Source organism: Aquila chrysaetos, chromosome 6 (genome assembly GCF_900496995.4).
Source record: "Aquila chrysaetos chrysaetos chromosome 6, bAquChr1.4, whole genome shotgun sequence".
NCBI classification, from domain to species: domain Eukaryota; kingdom Metazoa; phylum Chordata; class Aves; order Accipitriformes; family Accipitridae; genus Aquila; species Aquila chrysaetos.
Genome location: NC_044009.1, coordinates 39,622,602 through 39,649,623, shown reverse-complemented (window position 1 = coordinate 39,649,623; position 27,022 = coordinate 39,622,602). Strand labels below are relative to the sequence as shown.

The window sequence follows — 27,022 nt, the reverse complement described above, 5'->3', positions numbered from 1 at the left end:
CCACAGTGATTCAAATTCAAAATCTTCACAGAAATGAAAAAGCTCTCCCAAATTCACTACAGCAACACTGAACCAAGTCTCAAACACTGTTCAGGATCACAGAATGCCGTTTCTCAAATGGGTGCTGTGAATGCTGGTCAAAAAAACAGATGGTGTAGAAATTTAGCCACTGAATTATTTTCCTCTTTATACATTTATGCAATTCACAAGTGTAACAGAAATAGTCTGTTATTGTGTTTTCTAGCTTTTCATCATCTCCCTTTGTACATCACAGACACTGTTGCCATTCTAGATGGATGATTAGTAGTAGCTCCATTATTCTCTACTTCAGGCACAATTTAAACCATCGGCATTCTGCATTACTTGCAGAGAGTTAACTCAGTTACTGAACTGAGGGTTTTTTTAATATTTATATATGTATATATATATGTATATATATAAAAAACATAAAACACTAAAAAGCAACACCACCCACTCCATTGTTAGAATAGAAATTATACTGGGGGATTATAGCTATTCCACAGTCATTCTTTGCACCTCCAAGCTTTTTGCCTATTATGTTAAGTTCATCCTTAAAAGGTATGGACTTAATGTCATCCTTATTTTCTAAACTTCTGGTTTTGGTGCAGAACATGTATGTCTTTTTGTCTTCACTTAGTTCCTATTTGTATGCATCTAGCTTAAGTGGGCTTTACTTGTACAAGCTTCTTTTCACTGATTTCTATTTGATCTTTATTTAGGTCTGTTTTGTTGCTGTGGCTGCACACAAGATCTGAGATACATCAGTTTTCAGAAACACCAGGTCAAAAACTTTGAAGTTCTGAGACAACTTTTAAGATAAACACCACCCAGCAGGTAAGCAGGCGAAGAAAAGCAGCCTGTGAGACAACATCAGAGTACTAGCTTGATAACAACCACTAATAATACAATACTTATATATTCAAGCTATCCTAGAAAATTACTGACATTTGAAACTTAGGCCAACAGGTCCCCTGGGGAACACTTGCAGGATTCAAAAGCTACTTGAATTATGGCACCTTTTAATATAATATAGATTCTAAATAGTTCCCTGTTTATTGATGAGTTTCCTGTTCTCTTATGTTCTTTCCCATATATATCAAAACAGCACTTACCAGTACCGGAACTTGGAACCCAAAGTGAAATAATGTGCAAAAAAGTTCTTCTGAGGGGGGAGCGGTCTGTCCAAACGGAAGAACGTGTGATGTTCAACACAAGCTTTCCACAGATTCTTACATGCTCGGTAATTCACCATATTGAATCCCAGTAATGTTTCTCTAGATTCATGCTAAAAATGAGAAAAAATTATTTCAGATAAAAATTATTCCAAGTTACTTTTGAAATTAAGATAAATATTGTTAGCTTTGGATTATTTTTTTAAATTATGCTTTTTGAAGTGGTTCTCTAATTTTACATTAACTTTATGTATTATAAACCCTTTTAAAATACCTCTAAGTTTTCTTTAAAGGATTTTTTTTTTTTTAAATGAGCCTGCTCAAAGGTTAACAGTCTGTTTAGTGATACTGAAACAAGTCTAGATAGGAAAAATGATCCCAAAAGGTAGGACTGAAACTACATTAAAAAAATTTCTGTGATTTGAGAACTCAAAGGCAACATGCCTCCCTGTTTCAAGACTACTACTGTTAAGACCAGGAATTGTCATGCACACGTGCCAACTAGAGATTGGGAACAGGTATTGATCTCAAGAGCAACTGATGTGCCTACTTCTAAATGATTAATTAGGTTCCTGGTAAAGGAAAGAAGCAAAATTGCAAAGCAAGCTAAGTTATTCTGCCTGTTGAGGGAGCTTGATTACAACCTTTGTAGCTCAGAAAATACAATCAGCACTTTGCTCTCTCTTCACAGTACTAAATCCTCCACAACATTTAGCACACCTTAACTGTTTTCACTTAGCAGTAAACTCCTTTTCCAAATTAAGCTTTTGCTGGCCTGCTCATCTTTAGAGCTGCTGAGATACCAAGGCATAGACCTGCAACTCTTCCTCCAGTGTTGTATTTGGGAAGTTGCTGTGACTAAGGGCTAAGAACCACACTGTACTTTCAGCCACATGATGAATTTAAAGTAAAGAATAAAATTGATTTTAAAAGTAAACAGCAAATTCTGAGTACCTATTGATGAAATTCAAGACATTATATGCAAGAAACTAAAACCTGACATTTTACTTCAATTTACAGAAATTACTTCTCTTTTCTTAATTTCCAAGTATTGCCAACTGTTCCCTGTATTTTCTAGACATAACAGAAGTACTTAAAAATTAAAAGTCGCTAACAAGGTAACAGAAATTAAATCCATTACCTACTGAGTTAAAAAAGGCTTTATCAACAATGTAAATGTACAATAATATAAACAAGATACATTACTATTCTGCAAGACAGCAACTACGTAAAATTATGGACTGCCTCATCTAGATCCAGTAAAGGACAAACGAGCTAAGATTTTAGATTCCAACAAAAAGCTCTCATGACGTAGCAAATTTTAATGCTCTGTCAGCCTTTTACACTGTGGAAAAGAGAATTTCACAAGTTATATGAGCTGATGATCATGCATTTTCATGTTACTCAAAGCATTATAATTATGGGTTGGGAGGGGGGGAAATCCTGCTTTTTCCCCCTAGTTTGTATTCCAGAGAATGAGCAGATCTGATTCTCATGCCACCATCTGATCACTAGATCAGGCATGAAGCATGAAGGAGGAGCTGGTATCGCATGATGAGAAGGAGCTGCAGCTAGATCAGCTTAATTGTAATGCGAAACAGCACTTTCACAGGAACTTGGTGTGTTAGAGCTTTAAAGGTAGCTTAACAATAGTTCTATTCATAGCTTTTAAGGCGTTCATTGCAGTGCAGAGAGAACTGATTCTCAAACCCTACCCTTCATCTCAATTACAGCTAGGAATCAATCTTTAAGGTAAAGAAAAGTGTAAGATATTAGCTCCTAAGTGCACCCATCCTTTTCATATCCACCCTTGCAGGTTCTGTAATATCCAAACATAAGCTGGGCAATTGAAATTCATCTTTGCTGATGATTCTGGGGGGCAAGCCCTGGTTCTACTGCTGTCTGGTAGCTAGATTTAGAATAATAAGATTGCCCCTGTTTTCCCTGAAAATAGTAGGCTTGAATCAACGTGGGCTCATCTTAAGACCCCAAGGCAACATTTATAATGTCCATGGTACTTCAGCCAAAAGCACACAAAATAACAGGACAGTTGTACTGCAGCCTCTGAGAATGTTTTTATAGCACAAGGCTCCAGGAAGATGCTGAATGCTCTATGGTATGACAATGACATACAGGTATTTCAGGGTTTTATGTCTGTTGAAACAGTGTTAGAAGACTATCTCAGGGAGTCACAGTAATTTCAGAGCAGAATCCAGCTATCTTACTAATTGTGTCCATGGTTCCTATTAGAGAGATGAAAACAGTCTGCTTGCTACAGAGGGAGAGAAGAGTGAAGCAGCTGGAATGCAATATCAGTGATGAGGCTCAGGGCCCCAAGTGTGAAACTACAGGTAAGCCAAATACCACCATGTAAAGTTAATTTAAATCATAACCTTACAAATGTACACCATGTGGCAGCCTATCTATAGAATCCAAGAAGAAACACTGGAGGGATAGGGCAAAGTAAAGTCTAAGTCATGTTTGTGGTTCCTTTTATTAAAAAGACAAAAAAAGCAGAACGGATATTGGTGCCCCTCTCACATACAACAGCTCATCCCTTGAACATGCACCTTGGGTGGGGACATTCATTCAAACCCACCTTTGCCTGATTTCAAATAGGGACTTCGGAGCAGATGTCTCACTGCTCAGGAGAGAAACTGGGTTGAAAAAATACTTCTCTAGTGGGTCTCTTTCACTTTGTCTAAACAAAGAAGAATCCCAGAACAAAGCAAAAATTGCCTACCCTCATGTCCGAGAGAGACAAAAAAGACTTACGCTTTTTAAGCAGCAGATGCTCCAGAGACTCAAGATATTCCACAAATAGTGGACAAAAGTCCTGTGGAAGCTTAAATGCAACACAGATAGTGCCAACAGTATCTGCTCTTCACGCAAAAACCCAATGGCAGAAACTTTGGCAGAATTAGGCAACAATCAGCTAGGCATCTAATGAATGCCAGCATTACTTAAGATCAAATATGTACTTGGGCAGATAAGCCCATGTATCACCTTGTGATTCTAGCCTCAGTTCTTTCTAAAGGTCAGTACAAAGAAAAAATTCAAAGCACAAACTTCAGATACATAACCTATAATTAAAAAAAAAAAAAAAAAATCATTTTGGCCACTCACTGAAACCAGGTGTTGGTCATGGGCAAAATCTATGATATTGTTTTGTTACAGCCTCAAGTAATTTTTCAGTGGACATCTGGGCTCTAAAAGAGCAAAAGAACACGCTGAACAACTTATTTGTCTGTCAAAGAATCAAGACCACTTAAGTATGCTGGACAGCATTAAGAGTTTGATGCTGACTATTGACATTACAACAGCCAAGGGTGCAACTAACTAACTAAAAAAAGAAGCTTAGGGAAACATCTAGAAAAATGAAACTACTGAATTATTCTCAAACAGCTTCAAAGCATGTAAGGGAAGCAGCATATGGAACGGGCAGGATAAACAAAAATATGGTGAAAAAACTGCCATTGAAGTTATGGCTCAGGGGGCTTCTTATATCAGATGAAGAAGTCATACATATAACATTCTTTTCCCGCCACAAAATCATAAAGAAACAATGAAAAGAAAATCTACTCTAGTGGATGCGTGCTCCAGCTATATAATTTGTCAAAATACACAACAAGCTTCCATTCAAGATTATATTACACTACCAGTGGAAAATGACTTTGACATTAACCTGCTTCATCTGACTTCCTTTAAGTGATTTATTTAAACACAGATATAATCTATTAAAAGCAGGCAAATAATTCTTTATTTATGTTGATGCCTCTAAGCAATGCCAAGTCAGGGAATAAATTTAATAGGTGATAAAAAGATAAGGGACTTGCACTTTTGGGGACAGTTGCCATTAAAAGCTCTCAACACGCATTAGCAGTATTTGAAAAATATCTGTTTAGGACTACTTAAAAGCATATGTAGCCCAGTTTGGAAAAAATAAAAATACTGGAAAATTCCCCTCCCAAGTCCACTAATGTAATATCCTATAGCATCTCAGCTTTGCATCTGAATAAACATGGTTACTCAGCTGTACAATTTACACACAACGTTGAAACACATCATCAGTACACAATGAATGTGTTTTCACTGCCATATCATAAATCGGTGCTTTTAAACAAACACTCAAAGTGCTAGACCAGGGGTATTTTACATACCAAATGTGCAATCACTGAGTCACTTCACCTAGTTTCTGCTGCCTAAAAGAGCCATTTAGGCTCCCTTTATTGTTAATGGGAGTGAAAGCAAAAGTAAGCACATACCACCAGAGAGCAACTTAATCCATCCTAAAACGTACTTCCAACGCATGCAAGATGTTTCACACTTCACATGTGTCTGGTGACTATAGAGGAAGTCTAACGATTAGCTTTAGTTAGCTAATTACCATGAAACTGAAAATATGTTCTTTTAACCTAACTGAAGGTGAAAATAGGTGAGATGAATCTTATCCTACAAGTCTACTCAGGGAAAGTAACTCTGGAAATAACAATTTTAATATTAGGTTTGATTAAAAAATTAGTTTAAGTATGCCTTCTTTGGAAGCCAAATATGAGCTTTGATCTTAAGATATTCATGACTTGGAATGAATGAAAATTAAGTTCTTGCCATCAGTTTTCATCTGATACTTAAGAGTTTAAAGGAAAACAGTACAAGGCTTTTTAATTTGTTGGCTTCTTTCAGAAAAGAAATTACATTAGTTACATATACGACATTCTGGTGCGAGTAACAATATGCAGAGTATTGAGAAGCAACAGAAAAAACAAGATGAGAAAGCTGTCTTTATATGACCTTCCATTATATGCAGATTTTTTTTCTGCAGAAAATAGAGAAAACACTCAAGTACAGTACCCGATCCAGTTTTATATCCAGGTATCTCAATCTTCAAGGTCCTGAACTTTGCTACTATAGCTTTTTCTCAAGTTCTGATTTAGAAAACAACTGCAGTTCATAATTTCTGAATTCCAAATAAAAACTCAAATTCTCAGCTCAGATCTAAATACAACAAACATTTCTGCAACTGTCATGGAAGTTACACACACTGGTATCAAGACAAAATTTGACCTCTGGGATGTCAGAGATCAGTTTGCCTTTGAGAACTAGCCTACAGCTCCTGCAGGATATTAAGAACTACCTGTGTCACCACAATATGCCCCCCCCCCCGCCTTTTTTAACCACAACCATTTTTCTGCTCACATTGCATGATGTCTGCTCATGTTGACAGATACTCCCATTATTTCATGTAATAGCCAAAGTTCATTTCTTTCTACACATAATTACTCCAAAATCCTCTAACTCCCGTTATCCTACTTCTGAACTGATAGCTACTCATGCTGCTCCAAGCACACAGGTTAAACTTCTGTCAACTAATACAAAACGAAGTGTCTGCATGTGGTCACATAGTTCCATTTGTGAAAACTGCAAACTCCTGGGCCTCATTTTAAAGGATCTGCTTTTAAGATATACAGTTTGACTCCTTTTTTCAGTCCTAGTACTAGTCACCAGCCATTGGCCTGATCTGATGTAACAGGTGTTTCCTCCATATATTTTTTCTTGTTCAACCATATTGTCCCTAAATCTGGAATAGTCCTACAGTACTCAGGATGCATTTCTCCCTAGAATCCCTTTTTTATGTGGTCAGTAGCTTTCCATTTCAGGTTTTCAAATCCTTTCAGTTGCAAGAACTGCACAAGACCTTTTAACTCATCTGATGAGTTAATCACATAGTAATATTTTTAATTAATTCCTCCATGTTCCCCAGTGATGTATCTGTGATGGGTTTAGACTAATCTCTTGGAGGCATGGAACAATCCATTTCTTGCTGAATTAAACACACAGTGGTCCTGTGGTGCTTCACAGGGTAGCAAACACACACCACAAGCAGTGAAACATACACATTCTTCACAGAAAGCTTCAACTTTTTCCACAACAAATTTAGAAGTACGCATAAAAGATTACCATATGTAATTTAAAACTGCAAGGACATTCTTATCTCTTCTGTTTAAATATAAGTAATAAAGCCAACTTGTATTACTAAATCTGAATAACAAAAATCAGCATCTTTTAATCAAACATTTACTTACAAGCACATATACAACTAGAGCAGCATTAAGCATTACCTTTAATTTTAATTTGGTTTCTTCTGAAATTTAAATTTAGTATTGATTTACTTTCAACCTTTTCAACATTCGTCTTATATAAGCAAGTTACATTTCCTGCATATAAATGTAAAACTAAACGTGTCTAAAATATAAGGCAAATCAAATGAAAAAAAGTCTTATAAAGCATTATAATGGCCCATTTGAGAACTGATATAGTCAGAATGTTGATGAAACTGGACTTTTAATTGCAGATAAAGGCAAGAATCAAAATAATATCAGCCAGTATAATGCAGACATGCAGTATGGAGAAATTTCGTTGCTCTCATTTTTTGAGATAATATTTAAAACAGTACTCACCAATTCTTTCCTAAGTTGAATAAAAAACTGTTTGCACTTAAAAGAAATTTTTACAATCTTCAACCTAAATGAAAAATAAAATCACAATATTTAAACATTTAGTATACTGAATCATGGTTAAAAGCTTAAAGAAACCTACTTAAAATATACTTTCTAGAGAGAACAGATTTCACTTAATTTCCATGAAATTTCCATAGACAAAAAATAAGATATCAAAGATTATATAAAATAGCTTGTATAATTTGAAATTTATGAGCCATATATTTATGTTATCTACCAAATTCACTTGTTTCCATCCTAAACCCAAGGCAGTTGCTAATTTAAGTATCTTTCCCAGTTCCAAAGTCCAAAGAGCTATTCTATCCCCAGGTCATTCCAACCAGATGTTCTCTTTTGTGCAACTGTTTTCATTATCCCTTAGAATATGAAAACATACATTGAACTTCACCTGATTCCTGAAAGACATTCTTTCTCTATGTTATTACATGTCTTTAAATATAACCAGAACTTGTTTTAGCAAAATAGCCAAGACAAGATATAAACATGGAGATAAGGACTTGCAATCTTGGTATTTATAAAGTTAAAAAACAAAACAAAACAAAAAGCATCACACTATGAGGAGGAAAAAACATTTAAAATATCACGATAGGGAAAAATCAGCCTACAGATCTTTTCATCTTGCAGGTTATCTATAAACATACGAGATGCTGACAGTAATTCCAGACAATTTTGGATGGTGACCACAATGCTAGTTATGCTAAATGGGAAGAGACAAGCCATATTTCCATCACAATCTAATTATATAATTTTTCAAAGAAATGCAATATTAGGATAGTGCACATCCTTTACTAAATATACAGGAGTATTATTTTGGTCAAGAATAAAAGCAAGGTTACAATTTTAACAAGAAAAAAACCCCAGTAACTTCTGTGACTTTGAAAAGGAACAACAGATAGAATACTGCAAACCGTAGAACACTAAATTCAAATGCCATCTCACTCAAAGAAGATTTTGCTGACAATTCTCATGAAACTCAAAGATCACAGAGTTAACTTGTGGGAAATGACACAGCAAACTCTTCATGGGTTACAATCAACCTTTTACACAGCATGTTTACACAGAGCACCCTTACTAATCTGAACTGTCGCCTCTGATGGTCCCTGTACTTCAAGTTATTATATTGGCTTGGGAAAGCTACGAAAGAAAGAAAGAAAAAAACCCCAAAACTTACAATAAACCCAAAACCAAGAAAACAAAACAAAAAGGTCAGTGAAGATAGTGCTACAACTTTTGAGATAAACTTATTCATGAAGAATATACAGAGACCTCAGTAGTGACTGGAATTACTACTTGCATATTAATCACCTTGTTGAATGAAAAACCCTCTAGGCTAGAAAGGAAGAGAAGCAAAACATGAACAGACACCTAAGTTAGATATCTGTATATAGAAATTATCTTCTTAGCTAAATCAAATTGGGACATTTTTCTCCAGGGGATTATTCAGAGCAGAAACCTAACTCAGATGTCCTAATTTGTTGAGAAAGTTTCTATCTCCAATAACATAAAGGGAGTTTGTGAATATTAGCCTTTAAATTATGCTTATTTAAATCTTTTCCCATTTCTTTTTTCTTTCCTAGCTTTGCATTAGTTTAAAAAAAAAAAAAGCAGCATCTATAACTTTGTCTTGGTTTTTTTTTTTTCCAATTCTTAACGAATTGTTGCTATTGAAGTTAGTTTCTCAAGGATTAGAAACTATAAAGGGGTTTATAACTTATCTACTGAAATCACATTATTCCATTGGCAATGCAGCAATTTTCTTAGCACCTCCTGTGACAAACAATTGCTTAAGAATAATTAGGCATGGGTCCTAAATTTGCTGGATGGGATAGACACTAGTGATTATAGCAGTCTGACTGTGGAAAAACAGAAAAAAAGTTTTATTAGACTGTAGTTAACCAGAAGTATGTTATGATTAATTTTCTAAAATTTTGGGGTACAGGGCAATTAAAAGAACATTTTAATATATACCTTTTCTAAAAACTAAACTGCACACACTTTACAACGTTATCATTGTTGTTTAGCATGCCAAGAGAAAACCTGAAAATAAATCAAAATTATTCCATTTATAAAAACATTCTAGCACCTTTTACTCTTTTTCTTTTTTTCCCCTCTTCTGCTAAAGAAATCACTGCCTTTGGTGATTTACAGACTCAAGGAGAATGATAAGGATGAAAGCTATACACACTGTTTTTTAATCTCACCCCATAATTTGGGCAAAGCGAGGTCAGCTGCCTTTTAAGCCTGAAACCATTTGCAACATAAGCCAATAAGGTCTAACTCAACCCGTAAGAGTCACCATTCCAAGTACAAAGAAATGACTCAGCAAAGCTGAATCTCAGCTATTTTCAAAAAATACAGCAGATAAGAGAGAGTTCATATGCACTGCTAATACCCTGCTAGTCATTAAATAAGAATATCCATAATCGGCCAAAGCAAAAGGCATGTCTGCTTATGTTTCCTTTCTCTGACTGTCAGCAATGGTGCATCTCCAAGGAAAAGCATAAGAACAGGCAGGCATCAATAGTGTTTTCCTGGTATGATTTTCCAGTCTCCAGTCATCTCAGACATCCTAAATCATAAGATGTATCTTTTTAAATGAAGAGATATTTAAAAGTCCTAGTCTAAAGTGAGGACTGTACTCAAACATGTGGAAGGAGTCTCATGATATCAAGCCCTGGTTCTCACTAAGAACTTACCACCCCAACCCTTGTCAGGAGGGTGATAAGGCAGGACACAAGCGATCCAGCAAATTTCTCGACCAAGACTTCTTTGACACAGGTTCTAGACTGGTCAGCTAGGGAGGATGCTCTTGGTAGCACAACTCACAAACAGGGAAGGACTGTCCAGATTCAGTAGTCAAAGACAAACTTGGCTCCAGCAGCTGTGAGATGGTGAAGCTACATATTCTGAGGGAAGTGAGGAGGGATGCAGCAGACTAAACCACTGTGGAGTTCAGGAGAAGGAACTCCAGCTTGCTCAGAGCTCTGGTAGGCAAAATCCCTTGGAAGCTGCCTTTTGGGGCACAGGAACTGAGGAGAGGTGGCCAATCTTAAAGGACAATCTTCTCAATCCAGAACAATCTTGACATGCTAAAAAACAAGCAAGCATGAGAAGAGGCCAACTTGGATTATCTCAGAACTGCTGACTGAGCTCAAACACAAACGAAAGCATACAGGATGTGGAAGCAGGATCAGAAGACCAAGGAGGAACACAGAAGTACTACCTAGACATTCAGGGATAGAACTAGGAAATCCAAAGTGCAACTGCAGTCGCAACTGGCAACGCATGCGAAAAGCAACAAAGCTTTCCAGGGTTACATCGACTGCAAAAGAGAGGCAAAGGAAAGTGCATCTCCGCTGCTGAACAAGTGATCTAGTAACAAAGGAGAGGTTGAGGTACTCAGTGCTCTTCTCCTTTGGTCTTCAAGGGCAAGATCTACTTCCTGGATTCCCAGGTCTCTGCGCCTGGTAGCACAGTTTGGCAAAGAGAGGAATTACCCACAATACAGGAATATCAAGTTAGGACACACTGGATAAAAGGCAGTCTCCGTTGTTTTGCCTCATTCCCTCCTGTTTCATTTCTCCCCACGATCATAAGGTTTATAATATGCAATTTAGATATAATACAAAATTAAGAGGGAGAGGGCAGAGACATTTTACTCGATTCTTCTCTGAGCAATACAGTTAAACCTCTATTTCTTCCCACATACATGCACGTCTATCCTCTCGCTTGTCTCAAAACTCAGCTCAGGAGTACTGAAAAGGGATAACTAAACATTCACTATAGCCATAAAGCACTGGGAAGACACTACACAGCTCCAGTTGCACAGGAGCAAGAATAAGTGGAAGCAAGAAGAAAAAGTATCAGTACTAGTGTCACTGGAGCAGCTGCATGACTATGGATAATAAGGAAAGGTAATAGGTCTACTATTGAGCTATATTGTGAGAACTGACATTTCAGATCCTTACTCATAGCAAAAGCAAGCCTATAATAGGACGAATTGGGGGGGGTGGGGGGAGGGAGGTGGTTGTTCATTGTGGTTTTTTAAAGACCAATTATGTTGGTACTACAGTCTTCACAGGAAGAAATTAATATCCCTGATGTCAGCTGATATGGCTGCATACAAAGAACTGTTCAGGTAATTACACACACACAAAAACCGAACTAAGAATTTAGGTCAACATCCCTGGCATGTAAACAATATAAAGCAGAGCTCACAGAAACCTTTAGCTTCCAGCATGGACATGTAGCTTAATTATGACTTATATTGTACATACTCAGTAATTTACCAGTGTGTTTTATAGAACCTATTTCTACTACTACTGTTTGCCCAAAAATAACAGCAGTAAAAGCAGCCTGAATTAAAACCTTCCTGATTATTACAGCATTGCATTTATAAAGCAGCCTTAACTCAGAAATGGCTCTAACACTTCAAAACTCTTACCAGATGAAGGATAACTTTCTTAGAATGTGTCACTATTATAAAGGCAGGTCTGACTGATTAGTACAGTAATTCCAGATTTATCATTGCAAAATCCAGTTTTAATTTACCCAACTAACCATGGAGACTGAAAATTTACATGACCTGTAATTGCCTCAGGCTTACTTTTCTTTGAATGCTTACAGGCAAAACGTTTACCATGTTCAATTGTATCTGGCTGTGGATAACACTTATGTCATAGCTTTATTTTTATTTTCTCTTTGAAAATCTACTAAAATGTGACCATTCACACTGTTTCCCAACATGGTAAACCACAGAATACGTAACACCCTATAACAAAACTTTAGACTAAGCTTAGCACAGAAAACAAGAATGTCTTAGTAATTCACTGGGTTGCAGGAAAGATCAAGACTGTGATTAACATCTTGAATCTTTGCAAGGGAACCTACTAAGTGAAACCATGTCACTGATTATAGGTAATGGATCTTACCCTGTGCTAACAAAAACCAACAAAAACCCAAGGATTTCAACTGCCTGTATCAGTTTGAATTCAGAGAAAAGTTCTTCTAGTTTCAGTTGTGGTAATCAATTTAATCTGTTTATATGAAGATGACAGACCAGCCAAGAACTTTAGAAAAGTCCAGACTTCATTGCCCAAGCACACATATCAGCAGCAAATGAAAATGCAAAATCAGTAGCAAATGAAAATGCAAAACTTTTCATCATTTTTCTAGAGCGAACAGCTTTTGTGCCTGGTAGACTAATGTCTATGATGATAATTTTATATGGCTGACTTTGCCCACTCAGAATGCTGTTATGGCTGTCAAAGTGGATTCCAAGCAGGCAAAGGAAACCAAGGGAAGGTTACTTCTGAGGGAGCTAAAAAAAAGCATTGGGGAAGGTGACATAACTTCTGTAGAGTACTACAGAAGTTATAGAGCACTTCCATACAGCACTATAGAAGTTATAGTGCAGAACAGGATTTCTCTTAGATCTTTCCCCTTCTTATATGAATAAGTAAGAACAGGATCGCAACTTAAGATGACTGGTAACTAGAGTATCATATTTAACGATGATAACTCCATGTTTACAGAACAGCTCTAAAAACTATTTTAGTTAAGAGGAGAAATAAACGACAGCATTTTCTGCAATAAATGCACCTTTTTGATCCTTATCATTAAAATGGTTATCTATGGATGAAGAGATGACCATATACTGAATGCTCCACCTCAGTTATCCTCAAGTGCCATACCTACATTAAATTTAACACACTCAGTGCAATTAAGTTATATGTGACAAAACAGATAAGAGCAATCACTCTACAGGTAATATTTTTAAGTTCAATTGTCTCTTTAAAGACTGTGAGCTAGACCATAACACTGGACCCGGCTATATAGTTAATTAAACACAAAGTACACTTACAAAATCCTGAAGAAAAAATGTATTAAAATTCATTATAATTTGCAGCACACTCATTTAACAGCACAGCATGCAGAACAGGACAAAACTCTGTCATAAAATTACCCATAGCATAGCATGAGGTAAATCATTTCAACTTGATATGCTACAACTAAGTTTCAGTCCTTTTTAAAGCTTATTGACACTGGTAGTGGTAAAAATATGTTTTGAAATACCAAACAAAAACATCAGCTTAAACAGCTGTCCTTACCACTGAAAGGTGTTAATTCGTACTCTGTTCTTAAAAATCAGTATTCCACCTGACATCACTCCAATCATTATTTCATTGTTACTCTGATCCTTTAAAAGAAAAGAGAAAATTACTTGAAGAACAAAAAAAAAAATCTTTGAAACCTCATATATATTCATTCTCATCTCTCTCTCTCTCTTAATACACAAATACCATAGTAAAACAGATCTCAATTAACATGGAAGGAAATGTGTTTTAATAAGACAAGTATGAATTAAATTATTCATTCCTATTTAGGACAAGCCCAAATGTTTGCTGCAAGTTCTTTATAAGCTACCACAGAATTTTAATTTCTTAAGTTAGATGTTCTGTGTTCCACCAACTTCGAAGAAATACACACAGAGTATTCTAGCAGTTTATTACAAATAACAGCACTAATAGACTGGCTTGACGTTTGCTACACTAAAAGCAAACAGCAACTTAAATTCCTACCTGAAAGGAAATTGCAATCTCAGAACACAGAGAGATGAGATTCTAAAACAAACAACATTGTAAGCATATTTAAAAAGCACATTTTTCCTGAAATATCTTTGCACTCTTAATCAAACACGTGCTATAGATCTCTCAGTATGTGTGCAACAACAGCAGGATTCAGAGAGCAGTGAAGTGGGATACATTTCAAATGCTACTGCAAGTTCCTCTAGCCTTAGGGAGTAGGACAAGAATATTTAAAAAACCAGAGGCGTCTTAGTTACTAAAAATTACATTCAGAGGCTTTGCAGAAATGGTAGCACTCTACTGACAGGTTAAGATCATTTGAGTCAAGACCTTGAGCTACTTGCTTTACCTGATAAAACTGATGCTGTATCCAATTATAGTACGCTCACCTTACATTAACAGTTCATATTATATAATGATTTATAATTTGGTTCTAATTGGAACCAAATTAAATATTTTTTGAAGCTGACAGACTTAAAACATCAAAAGCACATTCAACAAGTACATTTTTCTTATTCACCAGTAGCCAACTGAACTGGCGTTCAGGCCAACAAGGCTCAACCTGAATAACAAAGATATAACTAAGCCCAAATTTAAGCAAAGAAATTCCATCACTAGAGTGAAACAGTGGCTATTGAAATTGCTAAATCACAGTTACGCACCTAGTAAGACAACATTATTTTCATTTTTTTCTCTTGTAAGCAGCAGCCAGGAAGGCTTACTAAAAATAAATATTTATTTTTCCATAAATCTCAGAGGAATCCACTTTTACATTACAATACTAGTTCACCCAAACTTACCCTTGCATAGTGCAACTCAACTCCATAAAGTTCTAAGGTACGTGCTGTATTGAGATAATTGAACTCTGCTTCTGCAGGAGACAACCCTCTGAAAAAAAGAAGCTAAATCAGAAACATTCTAACATAACCTCCCACATCAGGCTCCCTAGTGAGCTCAAACAGAAAATCTGCATTCGTTTTGCTACTTCTACCCCCACCCTGAAATCTGAATTTCCTTTCTCACCATAAACACGCTGTAATTCAAAAATTTTAACAGGAAAACAACCTTGTGCTTCCACATAGACAAAGTCTTGACAAGAACCCACAACGCAGTTTGCAAATGCACACATTTTATATCTAATGCACTGTACCATTTAAATGTCTGTGTAGCTCTAGAATCTGGAAATTACTTTTGCAGTCCTGCATTTTTTATTGGTAACAGCAATTTCTCTCCAAGGCTTACCCTTAAAGTTTAAATTACCATCAACTCATTATAATTTCTTTACCCTACCTAACAGAATTTGCTAAGCCATTGACTGAAATGTAAAGTAACATTCAGCAGTTTCTAAAGCCAACAACATGCCCGAATTAAGCAAATGTTTTTGTAAATATAGCTTACATTTTGTTACATTTAACTGTAACAAAAAGCACTTAAGTTCTAAAATACCAAGGAACCATCACTGAAAAAGTACCACAATGTTACACACTGAAAAAAAAATATTTTCCATTGCTTCATTGCCTTTTCCTCTTTAGTAAAAGGTCACAGACTTGCACACAGAAAAGAACAGATATTCAAGAAAAGGACTTTGTTACTTCTAAAGTAACTCTTGTTTATTGGTGAGAGCACCATGAAAACAAAGCCTTTATGCTCAAGAGTGTTCTCAAAGACTGAAAAAAACTCTTAAAGAAATTACATCCTGCTAAGTTAATATCTTATGTAATATACACAAATACTGTTTTCAGTGTACCTTTAAGATATTCATTTTTTCACTTATTTTCCCTGTCATTCTGTCATAGATATTCTATCTGTTCAGAGTATCAATGGTACTTATTATACAGACAATCTACAAAAAAAAAAATCACATTAAACGTACTCTTAAAAGAAAACAACAAAAAAACTCAGAAACCTTTAAGACAAAATACTCATTTTTTTACATAATAGCACAGCACCAGCAGTCAGGATTTGACAAAGTCAGTCAATATCTTCTGCTGTAAATCCTTACATGTGCTGCTGATGTAATTTTGCTATTTCTTTTTCAAAGTCTTGAGGCTGGCTAGGGATGAAAGAATAGTCTGAGAGGTAGCCTGGCAAGTTTTCTGAATGGTTGTAGTCTCCCAGCTCGGCTAAAATATTAAAAAGAGAGGTTATTGTTTATCACTGATGTATCTGGCATTGTGCAATGCCCCCAAATTCACAAGAGTCTGCTCCCACATACTTTATGATCTACGCAAACAAAAATAGAGAAGACATTTGAACTCCCCTTTTCCCTTTTGAATAAACATTCTCAGTGAATACCATGGAGATCATTTAAATAGAGCTTTGAGTAGGTACTTATGAAGGAAGTTTTAAAAGTGTTTAATTTTTAATACACAAATTAATTCATAAATGCTGTCATAATGGCTAGCACTAAATAATATACTTCAAGGTGTTTTTTTTTCTTTTTTTTACTTTACCTTTGCTGGCTTTCATGTGATTACACAATATATATATTTTTAACCCTACAACTGCTGTTTCTTCATTAAGATCTGCAAAACCCACCAACTCATTCTGTACCAAGATATATTTAGAAGCATTAGAAAAATATTTTTTTCCACATTCAATTGTATGTATGGAAAAAATGTACGCATACATACACCTACATTGAAACTACTTCACTTGAAACTACTAAAAAGTACATTTACATAATTTCTACCACTTTCTTAAAATTACAGGAAATAAATTAAAATAACATTTATTGTCGGAATAAAAAAAACCATACAAACAACAACATTTGCTAAAAATACAGGCTTTGAGGCTTTCTAACTATAATCCAAAAAAAATCATCTTTAAATATCTGCAATCCATGTAAGAGAACTACAGTGACAGAGAAGTAACCTAACACGTGAAAACTGGAAAGTTCACAGCAACCCAGCTTGACGTGGGGTCCTGCGCTGGCCTACTGACACTTTTATGGGGCATGGAAGAACTGACAAGAGGGGTGAAGGCACTCACGGAGCAGGAAGATAAGCAAGGGAAGGGAAGGTAGGAAAGAAGTCTGGGCCACTTGCATTGCCAGAAACAGATCCTATTTTAAATAATTTAAAAATTGGAAAATAGGACCAGGTTTCATAACAGAGTGCATGCCTTGCTAAAATCCACTACAGAGAATACAGGACTGTCTGAGATCTACATCTGCTATTCACCTACATTTATGAAGAATCCCAAGAGCTAAACCCAGAGCAAGTTTAGTAATAGGCATGCACAGAAAATCATTAGACAGAGGTCTGCACACTGAAGAACTTAAGGGCAGCAGGATCTCATATATAAATGTAACTACACTGCACTGTGCATACCCACCGCTTCTACAACGTATGAAAAATAAACATATTGCATTCTTAAAAGCTTAAAATGTTATAAACTTCATAGTGCCTGCTTCATTATCAAATGCTTCACCTCTTCTAAGGCAAATCCCTATGGCATGACAGCACTTGCAGTACATATCTATTTCCAAATAGCTGGAGTTTGGGAGTTTTGTTTAAGAGAAACTGCTCTGTTGATTCATCTGGAAAAAGGTGAACACTTATCAAAACTATGCATAAAATATTACATTAACATTATTATATGTTTTTTCCCAGAAAAGATTAAAATGGACACTATTTGTCTGAAATGTACAAAGTACACATAGTACTAAATGTAGATATAAGTATCTTTAATAGCAGATAAACACATGAATATAGATGGATATATCAGGATTGCTTATAAAACTGAATTTCTGACAATCAAATTTCAAGAACCAAGTGCTGAACTGTCTCTTAGTCAGTTGGTTGTTGTGGGGGTTTTTTTCCACCAAACAATTTAAGTTTATGAAGGAAAATGGAGAGAGAGGAAGAGGACTAAATTTCAGTCTTCAGGACTTATCTACTCACTGGATGACTTAAAATTGACGACACGGGTATTGAACTTTTTGGCCAGATATGAGGAGAATTCTCTTTTCCACACCTCCTTGGAGGCTCATTGTATGGTATGTTAAAAAATGTTTGTCTAAAAAATGCTTTAGTATCATTCTCAAGAAAAAACAAACTAACCCCACACTTCAGAATACAGAGAAATATAAGAGGGTTGTTTTGGGGGTTTTTAACTGCATGGGATTAAAGAAGGAAAGCAGAAAGCGTTACCAGTATTTTTTCCACTTCTAATTCAACAAAACAGGCTGGGGGAGAAAAACCAACTGACCATATTTCCTTAATCGTGAGAAAAGTAGCATCATGTCCACATACATCACAATATAATGCCATACAAACTACACTCTTTAGAAACTCATCAATACTACTTTTCATACATTTCAGTACTAACATGTACATGAATACTAATTATACTTACATTGAACAGCATAGGAAGCCAAAAGAGCAGCAGTATTATAAGGACAGGGCAATCTGTTTTGTTTTGTTTTTTAAATGAGAAATAAATAAAATTAGATATTTCATATGAAATTCAGTTATTTTGAAAAGCCTAATCTTTCATAGTCTATGAACAAACTGGACAGATAATTATTATAAACACTTCTACTTGCATAAACAGTAATTTATTTTAAATTAAATATATTTTTATTTTTGCAGGTAAAATCCCCTACCATTAACTTTTTCTCAACCAAAGTTGCATTTAATGTTTAACACAACAAAATTGTCTTACCTTCCAGTAAGAATGTCCTGTTTAATTTGCAAAAAATACTGGTACCTTATTTAAAGAAACAAACAAAAAAACCACTATAATTAAAAATAAAATTATTTAATAATTTTTCATCAATTTAATGCATTTGCTTTCAGTTAGTGCAAAACTAAAACTTTACATTTTGCATGCTATTTCTTAAACTATGGGAAAGAAATTAAACTGTGATTAGTAAAATAATAACACAACTTTGTAAATTAAACTAGTTACAGGCTATAAAGTTATACATTATATTTTACTAAAAGGCTGCAATTTTCACATTCTACCTGCTTTATTTTCCAGTATTTATGTTGAACTTAAAGTTTAAAAGAAGTAAAAAGAAGTGCCTTCATGATGAATGTGAACAACAGAACTATTCAATATGGCAGCCAAAAGTTGAAGTTTGCATCTGTGTATGGAGATACCTTAATAAGAATGATTTGTACTCCAGGTAGATAAAATTGATTTATTCTCATTGAGTATTTGATATTACTCTGCTTTCACTTAAATTAAAACAAATTACTGTTAATATTTTGGAGTTACATTCTTAAATAGAAGTTACGGATTCTATTATGTCAAACACCTTCTGACTGACTTCCCTTGAACTTCTAAATTTTTCTTTAATTATGATGTGAGAAAAGCTTCTTTTAGAAATTCATCTAGTCTTCCCATACCCACTATTTCAAGTCAGGAAGGAGATGGAAACAGCAAAAGGAGTAGATGAACACTTTAAAACACGAACTATTTCCCACCAAACAGTGGCAGCGGGAACACTGTGACTTAAAAATCCCAACAAACCTGAAACTGCAAATAGATTTCCCTCTAAATTACTTCCTTTGTTTCTCCAACAGAGCCCAAATATTTTTTAACGTCTCAGAATCAATCCTTTGTTCACTCAATTTAGTCCCTTCATTATTTCACTCAAAGGTTTTAAACAATTTCAAAGAAGTATAAATGTTTATATCAAGTGGCAAACCTCCACTGACACAGAGATTGAAGTGGGGTAATAAACAAGACTTACTGAGATGGCAAGATGTTAGCACAAGCTTAAACTTTCAGCAAAAAACCCTTATAACAGTGCATAAAGGCAGCTGTAGAATTTAGGCTTTAATGCCTTTTAATTTAAACAAAAAAAAAAAGTTTCACTGAGTGGAAAATTTAAACATCATTCCTGCTTTCTTACAAATTTATTCTGTTTTGGGACCTCCTACATTATTATTATTATTATAAAAATCATCTGGTTTCCTTCCTGTAGTTCTGATTCAAAAGTAGAGTCAGCCATACCCATTCTTTATCAACACTCATCAGAATTACTTATGAAAACCACCTGAGTTCAACTGAAACCAAGCATTAAATATTACCCAATATTAACTTGCACAAAGAAATTAAAAACAAAATACATCACTTTATTACACAGGACTTCTTATAATTGTGTAGTCTTCAGAAAGTGGATTAACTACAACTTTAAAAGACTTCCACAAACATTTACAAATACACACACAGAAATCCAATCATTTACAAGCTAAATATAGTGGAAAGGTAAAACATTCCATGTTTGAAAGAAAATGAGGGAAAACACTTGCAAACTGACAAGCAAAGATGTTAGCCCATGTGCTCAACTGCTACAAAACCATCTAGAGGTTCTTTAACTGACCAGAATGGCAAGAAGCTTAGTTTAACATATTAACCTCAATAAGTTAAAACTGAGACATTAGCCAGGCTTTAAAGACCTCAAAATACTTTTTCGTTTTCCACCTTAAAATGCATATTGAAACCAAAAAAGAGACAGATAAAGCAAAATTTCTTTACCTGTTAAAAAAAAGCAATAAATGACAAGTTAAAGTTATATGTTAAAAGGATATGCTTCACATGCTTAGCTTGAGTATCTCTTCACAAATTTACTGAACAAATCAATTTTTCCTATTTTTCCTGTTGACATTTATGGCTGCAAAAATGTAGGACAAAAACATTCTGTATGTGCAGCTGCACCTTTATTTTATTTTACTTTTTTTGGTGTAATGCTTTATCAGAGAGATTCCATGGTACTTAAGGGACCTCATGATTAAGGAACACCAAGCAGAGTTCATGTCCACTGTTCTCAGCAAACAGTGAAGTTTATGGCTTGTTAGCTAACCATCCCAGTTTGAACACTTAAGACTCGCATATTGTTGAGCAAAATGGGAAATCAATAGAAACTTTAGCAAGGTAGATCTGAAAAAGCCTGCACAACAAACTCAGCTAAAACAATGAAGGTGGCATTGCATTAGAATGTTTTCATCTTCCTTATATAGATACATCTAGAAAAGGGTAAGACAGAATTGTTGCTAACTGGAGTCAACATTAATAAGCAAGTCTTTCTGTCATGAGCAGACCTAATGAAGCTTCATTTCCTCCCAATACAAGTTCCTAAAGCTAAACTCTCCAACACAAGGTGAGCTCCCGCTGACCTCTCCTGACCCGGCACATTCATAACCTGCCTCCCTCACGTGAATTCGCTGAGGTCTAGTAAGACAAGCTTGTGCCGAACCTTCCCCTGATGTCTATTCATACTGCCTCATATATCAAGTCATTCCTCTGTTTCATTAAATTTATAAAAACTGAGCACCTTTGAAAAGTCTCAGCTTGAGCTGGAATTGTCAGAAGTTTGTGCTTTGTTTCTTTTCTTTTTTTAGGGGGGAATACTGATTACACGAAAGGACCCCATATTTGTGACATGGCATCCTAACTGCCCTCCAAAAAACCCCACAGATAATAACTCTCTCCTTATAACAATTCCAAATACAAATGAGTTTTCTCAGGGGCAATTAGGTCTATTAGCAAAAATGGCAGAGCTGACCTTGATAAAGCAATTGTACATTATTTCTCATCTAAAAGGATGCTGTATTTATAGCTTTGCATTTACAGGGTAACATTTAAAGTAAACAGTTCTCTCTCTTCTTTACTGTTTACTTCAAATTGATCAACATTTACTGGTTTTCCCATCTCCTTAGGAATATTACGGTCCTTTAATTCAAATAACACATTTTTCATTATTCTGATGTAGTAAATCGCCAAATTTTCCTAGAGTAAATATTTCAATAAAACAAAGCCTGATCCAGGATCTCTGGGACTAATTTTAGTAAATTCTGTCTGCATAGTTGTGTGTAAATTTTGTCCAAAATATGACAAATCAAAAGAAATTACAAACAAACATGGACTCAAATTTTCACAGTTTTGGTACTTACATTTCTAAAGCTATCCTTAATAATTTAGATACTGTTTTTTGAATGGGGCTGCCCATTTTCAGAATGGCTGGCATCCAAAAATTCCAATCTGTCAAATCATGGCACTTATGTAGAGGACCAGAACTAATTAAGAATACTGAAAATTTGAGGCATTTCTTCAGGGACTAATTGCAACTCACAAGCCTCCTATCTTGATTCACACTGAGCATTTTCTTCAACAGACTTCAACACGTTGCTATCAAAATAAGCTTACATGCTTCAAGCTAGGACTACAACCATACAAACAGATTAATTTTATTAGTGCCAAGCAGAAAACTGGGGGGGGGGGGGGGGGGGAGGGGTGGAAATGAAAAAAAAAAAAATGCAGAAAGCTCAGGAATTTTTTAACCACAAAGGAGAACACAAGTAAGGATAAAATTAAATTTGTACTCATTGGTAAATAGTGGGATTAAGTTTTTCCTCTCTTCTCTATTTTCCCTTTTCTGTTTCTACTTGGTAGTATTTTCTTCATGTAGTTACTTCACTTTGCATATAAATTTGTAAATTTATTCACAGAAGCTTTTTGTTATATTGATTTGGTGCAACTGCATAGTTCATATCTGTAATTATTAGGCAAAAATTAGAGGCTTGCACATACAATACAAAAATTATTTACAAGAAAATTTCCATGTTATACCTTAAAAAAATTAATGATTCTTATCCCCTTAAACATAAGCCTTCTAGAAAAATGTTTTATTGATAAATTAACTAGGCCTACCTTGTATATTCTTCTTGGAGCTTGTTTGGGTCAGTTACAAAAAACTTAACTCTGAAGTTCAAACTGTGAGGAGATCCTCCTATGGTCAAGAAAAGTTATTTCTAATTAATCCAAGTACCTTGGAAAAACAGCATAATAACGATGTATGAATTGACCAAATACATACATGTACTCACTTTTTAATTGTTTCCTGATTGGTTTGTTTGCATCCAACCACCTCTGGAAAGAGACAAATTGTAACACCAACTTTAGAGAAACAAAAAAGTACACATTATATAGCCTTATACATCAAGAAACTGTTGCTTTTCTATTACTTTTTACTTGGTCTTTTACCAAAATGTCTTACTGGAGTACAAAGTCTTGTTACTGATTCTGGAAAAACACCAACATTATGATTGACAGTTGCTATTGTTCTTCTTTCCCTGAGATTAACCTCTGTTGTCCAGATATCTGTCTCTTACAGTACTAATTCAACTATGACTTGGTTCTACGATTGTCACATGAGCCTGAGAGAGGTTAGAACTCAATTATGGTGTGTTTAACAATCTTCAGCTCCTTTTTAAACTGATTATCTAAGGTGAACTAACTGTGGCAGTGATGAGCTATAAGCAGGCTAATTTACCTAATTCAGAAGTTAATTTGCTTAAACTAGTTTCAGTACTTTTGACCCTGCATTTTGTAGGCCTGACACATCCAGGGAGTGATCCCACTGGCTCACAGATTCTCTTCAAATTGTCAGCCTGAGTATCATTTCTGGTAAGTCGCTAATTGGAATCTTGTAAACCAGAGGCTCAGCGCTCAGCCTACTAGATTAAAGACTACAAAGCAATTTTACTAAACAGCACCCAGTCTTGATTGTCTCTACGGGAGAACACTGCTGTGGGGAAGTACAGAGAGATCTTTACAAAAGCAACACTGCAGATTTCAGATAGAGGTATGGTTCTCTGGAAAGCCCTACAAATTGTATAAACCACTCCCCACGAGCAACCCAGCAGACTCTGCACATACCAACGTAGTTCAATTAACTTGAACAGTATTTATAACAAAGATAGACTTACAATTCCTCATCCTGCCTTGCAATGCAAGCCCACAAGCCTCAGGAAATGGTTAATATGGCCACAGTTCCTATGAACTGACAAAGACCTAACCTGGTATGGCACGTAGCTACCTCACATTTATCACAGGGCTTTTTATTTTTTTTCACGTGAGGAAGGAGGAAGCGAACACACAAAGGTACCTGAGCTGACACACACTATGAATCCGAAGTTAGTTCTGAGTCATTTTATTCATTGGGAATAACAAATAAAGATGACTACATCCAAATGCTGTATCCTTGTAGTAGATGACTTAACAGGAACTAGAGAGACAGATTGATACAGCTTAAAGAGTATGATTATGTCAAAAAAACCTCACAGGGAACCAATTAACTTTTAAGACTAAATGTAAAGGCTTAAGAAAGGACTCTCCAGCCAGGGATACACATGAATTTTATATAAGAATCTTTCAAAACATGGTGAAAGATACTTGAGTATCTTTAAGCAAGAGGTTATGATCCAATGTATCTGATAAATGCACAGAGCTGACTGATAATCCTCGGGGGTTTTTTTTGTTTGGGGATGTTTGTTTGTTTGTTTGAGGGTTTTTGTTTTGTTTTTTTTTGTGGGAAGTACTGTTCTGAGATCACAGTTAATCCAGAAAACCTGGAATTGAAATGTCTAGCAGAAAAGCTTGCATTTACATTCCCTTCTGGTTGTAAAGATCAATTTGGTATGTACTAGCATAGCTCAAACCAAAGAAGAGTAACTTTTTTTTGAACCATATTTAACAGGCAATATCCACGCTTCCAAGTGATATCATTCGATCCAAATGCAAAAGGTGATTTTTCTCTCTGGGAAACTGCAGAGTTAAACCACTTAATATTGTAAAGAAGCTGAAGTTGACAGTATTTAGGCAAAAGTACCAGAACTTTATGAATCACAGTACTGCTAGCAAGGCATGTTATCCCATTTACATCCCACTAAGTCTGAGAGGCAGGTAGATTTGGGGACCCATGAAGTTTGTACCCCAGTCCCTTAAAGAGTCATTTCTGAACTCTCTCCTCCCCCAGCAATGATTCCTGCCTCACTCCCTCCTTCCAAGGGTGCTCCAGCACCCACACTGACAGTATTCGCTGCACCCTCACTCCCACTACACACCAACACCCCTTCTCAGCATTGCTCCAGGCACCCACAGCCCAAGAGCCTAGCCAAATACACCACTCCAGCTGTACACAGCATCAGTGCTTTCTTGCATTGACTTCTACTGTGACATTAATATTGTACAAAAACATAAAGCTTGTGCAGTTTATGAAATCCACGTTTAGGCACAATGATAGACATTTCACATTCATTTAGCAGAATCCCCTCTTCCCCATCACCTTTGACTATATCTTAATAATACTCCCCTGTGTTATTTCACAAGTAACTAGAATATTTGTCAATCCAATCTGGTTTCTTTGTCCAAATGAAGTAAACTGATACAAAAAACAGAAATTAGTCAAACACATAAATTCTTCAAGCTTACGCGACTAATATTGGTAACATTTCCATTTAGCTTCGACACATTGTTTTCACAGCAACTAGATATGTGCTGAAAAGCCAAAATATTTAGAAGTCAAAGAATATTAAACCTTTAAAGCATGTGCTTTTATCAAAGAGCTGTGAAGCCATTCTTCTTTTGGACTAACTCTTAACCAGATCCTTCTATTACAGTGTTGTGTTCAGCTGCTTCCAGATAGATAAACTAAAAAAAGAGAGCTTAGACGTCTAATCTTTGGAAAGCCAGATAAATGAGAATGAGCAACACTACAGATTTCTGAATGTTAAGTAAAATATTGAGTGATATTCAATTAAATACTTCTCAAACAAAGCTGAAAAGTAATTCTGCCTTTTCTAAAGCATGCCTATGTCTTTTCAGCCTGGAAACAAAGTTTAGAACAAAAAGATTAAATGAGGCCAGCCTGCCAATGTCTTAACAGAACTAACCACAAAGTTGCAAAAGAAAAAACTTTGTTAAATATCTACAACTATGCCATACAGCTTTATTCATATTAATAAGCTTAATGTTACCAGAATTTAGAGAAAGAATATAATTAAAAATAATTTGCTCTAGAGAAGAAAGAAATGTGGACGTAGTTCACTTTTCAGGCAGAAAAGAAATTATGGCTGTATTGCGACTTCTTTCTTCCTCTTCTACATTAAAAAAAGACATTGAAAATAAGTAGAAAGAAAAAAACCCAACCTTTTAGTAAGATAAAAAAAGTATTCCTTCTATTTAGAAGAATCACTCTTGATGGTAAAACAACAGCAGATGAAATCTGCACTAATCAAAGAAAGTTGCACTACTTTCTGAAATTCACCTTAGTTAATGATTAACACTTCACTGTGTCACTTATCTCTATAGATTACATTCTCCGCATTTTGTGAACAAAAATTACTTTTGACACACAAGTTGGGAGATAAATTTAGACCCCATCACTGTGACATGCACATAATGGGAATTAGGTAAAGAACTGTATTAAAAGGAATAATACTTAGTTAAATTGCACTTTAAAACAACTATTGAACATTTGATACCTATAAAAAAGTATTCAGGAAATATTCTTCAAGCAATTATGATCTCAGTAGTATACCTATTACTATTACAGCCACTGAACATTACAGCTGCATCTATTAGCTTCTACTGGTGACTTACAAAGTTTCAGTCCTATGGAATTTCCTTTCGATTAAAGTGCATGAACTATTATAAACACTCATTTTCAAAGTAGTCCCTTTTTCTGTTAAGGTGATGACCTGAATGCCCTTGTCAGACAGTGGACTATATGAAGCACTATTAAAAGACCTACTAGGTATCTGGGCTAGAAACAAAAACACCGTACAGGACAATCTAAAAAACCCTCATTTTTTTGTAAGTCCTAATGGGGGGGGGAAGTTACTATTTCTTATCCCAACTGACAATGATCATGCAGTCTAGTAAATATATAAAATAAAACAAGCAATGTCCTTTTAAGTTATTATTTCAT

The 27,022-nt window shown here is 35.3% G+C and overlaps 1 protein-coding gene across 5 annotated transcripts in view; it reads right to left on the bottom strand.

The window, feature by feature from the left end:
* PTPN4 (protein tyrosine phosphatase non-receptor type 4) overlaps positions 1-27,022 on the bottom strand; it is a 121,268-nt gene that overhangs the window by 44,398 nt on the left and 49,848 nt on the right. For all 5 annotated transcript variants that reach the window (XR_005932611.1, XM_041124117.1, XM_041124116.1 and 2 more), the window contains exons 4-12: positions 23,139-23,181; positions 22,963-23,041; positions 18,967-19,011; positions 18,658-18,710; positions 16,301-16,421; positions 15,099-15,186; positions 13,822-13,910; positions 7,652-7,715; positions 1,134-1,306 (exon numbers count right to left, since the gene is read on the bottom strand). Coding sequence is in view for 4 of the 5 variants with exons in the window: in XM_041124117.1 (XP_040980051.1) it covers positions 1,134-1,306; positions 7,652-7,715; positions 13,822-13,910; positions 15,099-15,186; positions 16,301-16,421; positions 18,658-18,710; positions 18,967-19,011; positions 22,963-23,041; positions 23,139-23,181 (755 nt within the window). In the remaining variant the exon portion in view is untranslated. The remainder of the gene's footprint in view (positions 1-1,133; positions 1,307-7,651; positions 7,716-13,821; positions 13,911-15,098; positions 15,187-16,300; positions 16,422-18,657; positions 18,711-18,966; positions 19,012-22,962; positions 23,042-23,138; positions 23,182-27,022) is intronic.